The 10,846-nt window shown below is 36.5% G+C and overlaps 1 protein-coding gene across 1 annotated transcript; it reads left to right on the forward strand.

Annotated features, from left to right (window-relative positions):
• The first annotated feature begins 6,947 nt into the window (after positions 1 to 6,947).
• On the forward strand, positions 6,948 to 7,904 carry LOC116182077. The gene has a single exon (XM_031502576.1). It carries the CDS (start codon positions 6,948 to 6,950, stop codon positions 7,902 to 7,904), a length of 957 nt encoding a protein of 318 aa, XP_031358436.1.
• The last annotated feature ends 2,942 nt before the right edge of the window (positions 7,905 to 10,846 follow it).

The following is a 10,846-nucleotide window of genomic DNA, read 5'->3' on the forward strand; positions in this document are numbered from 1 at the left end:
AGTTGGTTGCTACGTCTTCAATCATTGGTAATACAGAACACCATAGCAACCAAGCATTCGTAGTGATACATATTCCAATTTCAGATCTTCCTACATTTAGATCCACAATATAATAAGCTACAAAATATATTTCAAATCAGAATTTATTACATAATTGAGTAGTATACAAGAATAAAAATAATAAATTTATAGAACAGAATTAATATTCAATTTCAGAATGATTGTTGTTGGGATTGTTGACTTGAGTTAGGGTTCTTCGTATATTTCGACTACCATTTCGATCATCAGCTGTGCGCAGCCAGATTTTTATTACGGTGGAGACGTCATGGTCGGTGGCATTTTTGGTAAGTGGGTTTCTTCTTAAAACAACTGAAATAAAATTGGAGTGTAAGAAGTGTGCACTTCCAAAATGTATTAACATATCAAGAATCAATTTCGCAATGGTTTTGTACTTCTCAAAGGAAAGTTTATTACGACCTGACCAATTATATTGTAGTGACAGTTGATGGCTTATCATACGTGGCAGTACATAACCACATATGTGATGATAACCACAAGCAAATAAATAATCTACGGCTACGCCATAACCTAAAATTTACATTAATTACTATTTGCATATTGCAGTCTTTACACATTAATTTTAGAATATCGGTAGGTACTGCACTATAACCAATATAATGTATTAGTATGAGTACAAGGAATTTATTAGGTAGGTATATTTAATGGAGTTAGGCCCATTCTTGTGAAAAATGACCTACTTTCCCGCCATTCTAATTTTCAGCAAATGTCCTTTCGACCGAATTCTAGTTTTAATAAAATAACGTAGGTATTGCATAGGTTAAAGTTAACAAAAAATCACTTACCTTAAGTTTTCGGAAGCTGATGGCGCTGATGCACTTGGCTTGTTCGCCATAGCCAAATATACGTTTCTAATTGTTTAATTCACTAAAGAAAATACAGTCCCGTAGTTATAACTGATACCTAACCTGACCAACGCCGAAGACAAACTATTATAAGAACTAACCACTAATCAGAAAACAATAAACAATACAAAACTATACATTGTAAAAATTGCGCCCGTTTTCACCCGTCAATGTATTTTTGCAAATGTAAACCTGAACCTGAAGACCTCGAAGTTCTGAAGCTGAACTGAAATGTGAAGGTTAAAGGAATGGACAACAACAGGAGGGGAATATAAAATAAGTAAGAAAGAACATGCTGCTGCACTATGGAGCAAAAAAGATGGGTATAATACTAAAATTCCAAGAAACTATGCATATTCTGAATCACTGTTTAGATAATATTGGCAATGGCCCATTATAAGCCCTTTACAATGCTTTTACCTACTTATGGTTTATCTATGTGTTTATGAATAAACAAAGCCTACAGGTACGTGTCCTTGTACATTTACATTCTTAACGTCTTTTGTCTTCAAAGTTGTACCTCGGTACAATTATGGCCCGCTTTGGACTTTTGCTAATTACCTACTCAAATTTAATAGAATTCGTATAAAATACCGGCCCCGTACGCGTATACAATAGTGACCGCTAATGGGCCTTAATTGGTCCACTGCTTGAGGGTAGAGAGTAACCGACTTGAGGTTGATATACTTATTTACTCCAAGGGCGTTGTGTTTTGCCGTTGCACTTATATTTGATCTTTTAGTCATTACCCAATACTTATCACAATTTTTTTCAAAAATTATACATTCAGCCTAAATGAGGCCGACTTTTACATTCGCAATTTGCATTAAAATTTTTAATTATGTGTGCGTAAGATTAGATATAGTGAACAATGTTTTGTTCGCAGTGGCCCATCACCTATAACTCAACATTTCTTTTTGCGTCAACGTGCAATGTTGCGCCAGTCATGGGCCTTTATAGGATATGCTCCTTATTGTAAACGACGTATAAGCGTCGTCTTGCCGTTGAATTGCCAGTAGCATGTAAAATTCATTATAGTAGATGACGCATGGCCATTGTTGCGTCCCAACAGGTTTCTCTGCCCTTGAAGCAGGGTAGTAGAGTAGTAGGGGAAAGTCAGGAGGACAGTGTAATTAGGCATAAGTTAGTTGTTATTTTACACTCGTAATGTAACATTCAAATTAAATATATCGTTATGAGAAAACACTCGGCGGTTTTATTAATTAATAATTCAATCGCGCAACATGGTCCTTCGAGCCGGATATTATAAAAAATAATCGTGATCGTGCTTTTCTTTAGTTTCAATTAAGAAACGTCTTCAATTAAGAAGAATCGGTTTATCGAAACGTTATCGCGCATCTCGTTAGTACCAATTATTAGTGAACCTCTTCAATTGAGAAGATTCGCATCGCATTAAGAAAAATCGTCGCTGGCAATTACTGCTTCCCGTTCACGATCCACGATTCTACATCAAAGCTCATCAGCAAAGAATAATCACGAATTTCTGGCAAGTACTGCTTCCGGTTTCACGATCCACGGTTCTACATCAAATCCCGTCACCGAGAATAATCGTAATCGCAATTACTGCTTCCTGCTTCACGATTTACGCTGCTACATCACGGCCCGTCATCGAAAAAGAAGAAACATCGCTACACACCGTTTGCAAGTACCACAAGTAAGTCTCCAATCCTTTTATCAATTATCCTGTATCATATTATTATTACATCACACGTAACTCACGTCTCGTTCAAATCCAAATTGCATCTTTTCAAAATGTCAGACTTAAAAACATTAATTGCAAAACGTGGGGTTATAAAAGGCCATTTAACCAGATTCTCAAAATTCCTCGACTCATACAATTCAACTAAATCAATAGAATTAAAGATTAGATACGATAAATTTCTGGGTGTGCTTAATGAGTTTTCAATTGTTCAAGAAGATATTGAAGTTATGTGTGCATTGACTGTAAATGATGATGACCCTGAAAGGGAGAATGATTCACTTAGGAATTCACAAGAAAGCGAAAAATTTGAAAACGAATATTTTAGACTTGTTTCATTAGCGAAACAACAATTAGAACCGGTTACGATACCTAAAGCCGATCCGCAAACCCAAAATAATTCTATTGAATTTAAGACAAAAGGTGCCTTTAAATTACCTGCCATAAATTTGCCAACCTTTAACGGTAATTATGACCAATGGTTATCATTTCACGAAACATTCAAATGCTTGATACACGATGACAAAAACATTTCTGACATTCAAAAACTGCATTACCTGAAATCATGTCTAAAAAACGAGGCTGCTCAAGTAGTAGAATCGTTATCAATCACGGTCGAAAATTATAAAATTGCTTGGGATTTACTTACAAAACGCTACCATAACAAAAAATTGATTATTAAAACTCACATTAATGCCTTATTTGCTTTGCCTACAGTGACAAAAGACAACAGCGTCGCAATGCGCCAATTAATTGATAAAATATCATTAAATTTAAAAGTGTTAAGTAACTTAGGGTTGCCAACTGATAGATGGGATGTCTTGATTATTCACTTGGTACTTGGTAAGCTGGATTATGTCACTACACGTGATTGGGAGAATGAATGTATCGATGATATTCCGGTATTGGATGATCTACTTGATTTTCTAAAGCACAAATGCAACTTGCTAGAATCATTACAATTTGACAAAGGAACTAAAACGACCTTCAATCAATTCATGCCTTTTAAATCAAAATTTACGCAACCCCAACGCGCTGTAAATAATGCAGCGCTAACAGTACAACCCTCGACTCCGATTAAATGCTCCTTTTGTAGCCAATCTCATCACATATTTTCATGTGACAAATTTAATGAATTAACCCCCGAAAATGCGCTACAAGAAGCCAGACGTCTAAGACTTTGCACAAATTGCTTGCGCGAAGGCCACAACACCATTAACTGTAGATCCAATGGGTGCAAACATTGCCAACGAAAACATAATACGCGTTTCCATGTTAATAAACCGATTTCGCAACCCTCTACTAGTGCCCCAACCCAAGAATTAAATCAAACTTCTTGTAATCATGTAAGCAGAGCATTAAAATCACATGTATATACGTTTTTATCTACCGCAACTTTAGAAATTTTAGATGCTAGGGGGCAAATCCACGTATGCAGGGCTTTATTAGACGCAGGCAGTCAATCAAATTTTATAACAATTGAACTCGCTAATAAATTACAACTTCCCTCTAATTATATCGATTGGACAATTATTGGAATTAATCAAAACGTTTCTTCTGCAAATAGAATAGTAAATGTTACTATAAAATCAAAATTTAATGCTTTCACGACTAAGATTGACTGCTTATCTTTAGCAAAAATTACGGATCGTTTACCGAATATTGATATCGACCGAAATATTTTTCAAATCCCATCTGGTATTAAACTAGCGGACGAAAATTTTCACAAATCGTTACCCGTTGATATACTTCTAGGAGCCGAGGTCTTTTGGACTCTTTTATGTGTGGGACAAATTAAAATCAAAAATCAACCGATTCTACAGAAAACGCACCTGGGTTGGATATTTGGTGGAAACGCAATATTACCAAACATTTCAAATAATGATCGTTCAAATCGTAGTGTAAGCCAATTAAATATGGATGTGATAAATGACAATGTTAAACGTTTTTGGGAGATCGAGGAAATTAAAGACAGTCAGCCTTGTTACTCACTCAGCGAAATAGAATGCGAAAATCATTTTTTACAAACATATTCACGTAAGTCAGACGGTAGGTTTGTCGTCAGGTTACCGTTTAAGAAAGATCCCGTAACGTTAGGTTCGTCAGTTTTTAATGCTGAAAAAAGGTTTTATTCTTTGGAAAAACGATTCAGTAAACACCATGATATAGAAATTAGATATGTAGATTTTATAAATGAATATTGTAAATTAGGCCACATGAGTTTGGTACCCAGTAATGTAACTGATAAGAATAATGCATTCTACCTACCACACCACGCAGTCGTAAATGAAAATAAACTGACAACTAAATTGCGAGTAGTTTTTGATGGTAGCGCAAAAACTAATAACGGATTAAGCCTAAACTCCATATTACATGTGGGTCCCCCTCTTCAGCAAGAACTGTTGTTGATATTGTTACGTTTCCGAACGTACCAATTTGTAATCTCATCAGACGTTGAAAAAATGTTTCGGCAAATTGAAGTCCACAAAAACGATCGCAAATATCAACGAATTTTCTGGCGATCATCACGTACCCAGCCGTTGCAAACTTACGAATTAAATACCGTTACATACGGAACAGGCCCTGCACCTTACCTTGCCATGCGTTGTATAAAACAACTAGGGTTGGAGGCAACTTCGACGCCTTGTGCTCGTAGAGCAATTCTAGAAGACTTTTATGTAGACGACTTATTAACAGGCGCAGATGATCTGGATCAAGCTATAAAATTACGTAACGAAATTGATCAAATTCTAAGGGGAGGGTGTTTCAAGTTAACGAAATGGGCCTCAAATGATCCACGATTAATACCTGATACCCAAGCTAACATAACTAATGACATACAATTGGACAAGCAAAGTGAAACCAAAACGTTAGGTCTGTTATGGAATTGTGAAGCAGATATCTTAAAGTTTTCTAATAACTACCATACTTCAAATAATCGAGTAACTAAGCGAGTAATATTATCGATAATATCCAAAATTTATGATCCGTTAGGGTTAGTAGGTCCAGTAATTGTTACTGTTAAGATTCTATTGCAACATTTATGGCAACTCCAAGTAGGGTGGGATGAGTCAGTACCCGCGTTTATTTTTACCGCGTGGCAACAGTTTTGCAAAGATTTGCCAATAATAGCTACCTATCAAATTCCAAGGCGAGTCACAGAATCACCAATTACCTCCAAATTTGAGTTGTATGGTTTTTGCGATGCTTCTCAAAAGGCATATGGAGCGTGTATCTATATTAAGTCGATTTCCAATAACCAGTTAGTTACTAGCCATTTAATGTGCTCTAAATCTCGAATAGCCCCGGTAAAAACAATCACTATCCCCAGATTAGAATTATGTGCGGCACTACTCTTAGCTCGTCTGTTAAATAAAGTAACTCAGGCAATAAATATTGTATTTAGCCAAATATCGCTGTACACGGACTCGACCATAGTTTTAGCGTGGTTAAAAACAGAACCCTCTAAGTTAAAGACATTCGTGGCAAATCGAGTAACCAAAATCCAAGACAGTACATCTAATGCCGTGTGGAAACACGTTCCCACAAAAGAAAACCCCGCCGACATAATTTCCCGCGGTGCCCTCCCGAGCGAGTTAGCTGAACTCCATATGTGGTGGCATGGACCAACATTTTTACTACTTCCCGATTCTCAAGGTCCGAGTCAACCCGACGTTACACCATTAAAAGATATACCGGATTTAAAAGCGATCCAAATAACATGCCTTATTGCCAACACGATACCAAAGTTAGATATTTTCGATAATATATCATCCTTTAAACGTCTCTGTAATGTAATTGCGTATTGCAAAAGATTTGTATATAATGTCAAGAATAAAGAACAAAAACAATTAGGAAATTTAACGCTTTCAGAAATACGCCAGGCAGAATTAATAATAATTCGTACTTTACAAACTATTACATTTCCGAATGAAATTCAAAAATTGAAACGTAAAGAGAGTATCATGAGTAATAGCGCCATTTTGGCTTTGAGTCCCTTTCTCGACGAAAACGGATTGTTGCGGGTAGGGGGAAGGCTAGATAACGCAAATTTATCCTTTGATGCCAAACATCAAATTATATTACCGAAGCATCACTTAATTAGCTCACTAATTCGCGAAGAACATATACGCTTACTTCACGCAGGTCAATTAACCACGTTACATTCCCTTAGGCAAAAATATTGGCCAATTTCAGGCAAAGACCAAGTTAAAAAAGTTTTAAAAGAGTGTGTAAGGTGTTACAAAGTAAATCCCATCGCTTCCACTCAAATTATGGGTAACCTTCCGCTTGATCGCGTTACTATGGCAAGACCGTTCATCCATTGCGGAGTAGATTACGCGGGTCCTTTATCGTTAAAGGAAGGCAGAGGTCGTGGAAAAAGATTGGTTAAAGGGTACATATCATTATTCATTTGTTTAGCGACCAAGGCGGTCCACCTAGAATTAGTCGGAGACTTAACTACCGACTCATTCTTAGGAGCTGTGAAGCGGTTTGTTGCTCGGAGAGGTCACGTAACCGACTTTTATTCAGACAATGGCACGAATTTCGTTGGAGCGGATCGTGAGTTCCAAAGAGTTCTCCACTCTCAGGCTTTAAAAAATCAATTAAATATTGTTACACATAACATTAAATGGCATTTTATACCCCCTAGAGCGCCTCATCAAGGAGGTCTTTGGGAGGCAAGCATAAAACTCGTAAAACAAAATTTGAAAAAGGTTGTAGGAAGCGCCAACCTCACTTTTGAGGAGATGTATACGGTTCTGGCGGGAATCGAAGCGTGTGTAAATTCCCGTCCTATAACTCCACTGAGTAACGATCCCAACGACTTAAACGCCCTATCCCCTAGCCATTTCCTAATTGGAGATTTATTAGTTGCCCCAATCGAAGCAGATGTCACGCAATTAAGAATGAACACACTCTCCAGATGGCAACTAGTGGATCAGATTAGGCAGCATTACTGGCGGCGGTGGCAGCGTGAATACTTAAATAACCTACAACAACGAACCAAGTGGAAATCTCCCAAAAAGGATCTCGTCGTCGGAGACATGGTGTTGGTAAAAGAAGAGAACCTCCCACCTCTCCAATGGTCGTATGGACGCGTCGTAGAAGTTCACAGTGGCAATGACAAAAAGGTGCGCGTAGTTTCAATTAAAACAAAAGGTGGTGTGATAAAACGGGCAATCAACAAAGTGTGTGTTTTGCCTATACAGCAATCAGAGACTGTAACTACTGTTCCACCAAATCAACGCACAATGTAAATAAAATATAGACTTTTTAATCAGAAATTTACTTTAAGTATTCAGAACTGTACATATTTCTTCTTATGAACGTTATAATTAACAATTTATTCATTATTGCTTCTATGATGTATATTTTTATATTATGTATTCTTGTTATTATACTTATCGTTAGGAACCGTATTTTGTTCCAGGTTTATAGATGTAATACTTTATCAGTAGATATCAGTAGAATTGTTGAAATCATGAATGTTTCAACAGGGGGCTGAATGTTGCGTCCCAACAGGTTTCTCTGCCCTTGAAGCAGGGTAGTAGAGTAGTAGGGGAAAGTCAGGAGGACAGTGTAATTAGGCATAAGTTAGTTGTTATTTTACACTCGTAATGTAACATTCAAATTAAATATATCGTTATGAGAAAACACTCGGCGGTTTTATTAATTAATAATTCAATCGCGCAAGGAAGTGCGAGTAAATTTTTGATTACTCAAATTGTGACATAATAAGATCATATACAACATATGGTTATACCTTATTTAAAAAAATATGGGCCAATAAACGTCGGGCATTTGCTGTTCCCTTTTTTTGGACACCCGTATACTGCATTACAAGAGCTACATATTAATTTAATATATACCCGATTAAAAAAATTATCTGTTTTATCTTTGAGCATTGAAAAGAAATTTAATGTATTTAAGTAGTTTTGATTGCTATTTTTAATTTGTTTTTGGTTTTCTGTATAATTTTGCAAATTTTGGTCTGAAAGTTTCCCTAATATGGAAGTGAATATGTAGTTTGAATGTTTATTATCTATGATGTTACCAAAATCGTTACATCCTAAAAGAATTAATAAGCTGTTCATGAGAAATGTATTTCTTTGCTGTAATATTAATGTTGTTTTATCATTTTATAATTTGTTTTAATATTATTAACATTTACTTTTTAATCTGTTAAGGTCTTTTAGATAAACTCAATTTGTCCACATATTCCTGTTATTTGAACAGTATCGTCGCTAAATGACAGATTTGCTGATTATTTTGATTACGGTTTGTATTTTAAGAAACCAAATGGATCCTAAAACTCATATAGAATTGAAAAATAGGAAGCGTGCAAAAAATTTATTCCTGACGAAAATGTATTGACACAACAAGTTGTATTTGTGGCTCCAAAATGGCGTAAAAGTTGGCACGAAACACGGTACCCCAGTATTAAAAATGGTAGACTTCCAAAAAACTTTTTTGTGCACAATCACGTACAACAAGGCACAAACACTGAACACAATAGATTCCGTTTGTGCTCCAAAAATGGCGTAAATGTTGGTTCGGAACACGGTACATCATTCTGAAAGATGGTGGGACCGTCCAAAAAATTTTTTCTTGTGCACAATCAAGCACAAACAAAGTTCCAAACGATGCTATTACAATTAAATCCGCTTTGTGCTATCCAAAACGGCATAAGTTTGGCAGCGGAAACACAGGAACCCATATCTAAAAAATGGGCAGACTGCCAAAAAACTTTTTTGTGACACAATCAAGCACAAACGATTTGAACACAATAAAATTGTTTTGCTTCCAAAGTGGCGTGAACGTTGGCCAGGAATACGGTACCCATACATTAAAATATGAGGCAAGACGTGCAAAAAACTTTTTAGGTGCACAATCAAGCAAAACAAAGCACAAACGATTGACACAGATAAAATTCGTTATGTGCTTCCAAAATGGCGTGAATTTGGCACGGAAAAACGGTACCCCATACTAAAAAATGGGCAGACGTACCAAAAAACTTTTGTGTGCACAGTCAAGCACAAACAAGGGCACAAACGATTGACACTAATTTAAGTTCGTTTTGCTGTCCAAAATGGGCGTAAAGATTGCACAGGAAAACGGTACTATATCTAAAAGTGGTGGGACGTGCAAAAAACTTCTTTCGAGTGCACACAAGCACGATTGGCAAAAAAATTGGTTTGTGGCTGTCCAATTCGTGCTAACTTCAACGCACCTCTTCCAGCTATACATGTGGACTAAGTAGTACATAACAACTTCAATAATTAAGAAGTACATGGTCCGAGGTAGAGTCGAACCATCTTCGGATGTATCCGATACATGACCGCAAAGAACAATGTGGACCCAACAGCGTGCACTCCAGGGGTTAAGAATCCTTCATGTCATATAGAATACATTCTTATAAATACAATTAATTGCGCTGTATCAGTCAGTCGTTGATTCATATCGAATTGCTAGGGAAAAATACTGAGCAGATGTGAGATCTTTTTGCAGTTCTGTACTAAATCGCGCACATTAACTTCAACACAGACAAGTTACTAAACTTGGCGAAGAAGTGGAGATCTTTAATGGCTTGCATAATCTCATTTTTAATTTTTAAATTTATCAAACAAGAACGGCGCCGGCTTTCCCGAAACGCTCTTTAAAAACTCCATCTTGAAATGGCTTCTTATGCTTTACTAAAATTCTAGCGTGCGAAATTATGCTCAGTTTACCGCTTGGACTTTGTTCAAGCGGCTTCGTGAACATTCCGTTGTTGCGCATAATTGAATTTCATCTTCGTAACTTTAATCCGTCGTAATTCTGAGTTTTGGTGAAAGTCATTCGAATATTTTTATGTAAACTCCAGAAAAATTCTTCCAGTTACGCTTTTTTTTGTAAGCCGCAATAGCTCGCATATTAAGGCAAAGCACATTTATCCTTGAACATGTAAAAAAACTCTTCTCCCACTCGTCGGAAAAAGGTTTTTGGTCTCGCTTGGAAGCATCATTTAAAGTTTTGGCTTGAGCACGCACTAAAACAAACAAATAAAAATTGAGACAAAAATGTAACTAGCCGCAACAAGACATATACATGCAAACTATAATCCTGGCAATCATTGGCTCAATACCAGTGGTGTTGCAATGATGAGCATACATTGGTAAGGCGAACACAGCATTGTATTTCAATGTAAGAACGATGGCTG

This window comes from Photinus pyralis, unplaced genomic scaffold (genome assembly GCF_008802855.1).
Source record: "Photinus pyralis isolate 1611_PpyrPB1 unplaced genomic scaffold, Ppyr1.3 Ppyr1.4_unclustered_Scaffold3434, whole genome shotgun sequence".
NCBI classification, from domain to species: domain Eukaryota; kingdom Metazoa; phylum Arthropoda; class Insecta; order Coleoptera; family Lampyridae; genus Photinus; species Photinus pyralis.

What these genes read in the sequence shown, in the direction of transcription:
- LOC116182077 (XM_031502576.1), top strand. Translation starts at nt 6,948, where the DNA reads ATGGCAAGACCGTTCATCCATTGCGGAGTAGATTACGCGGGTCCTTTA.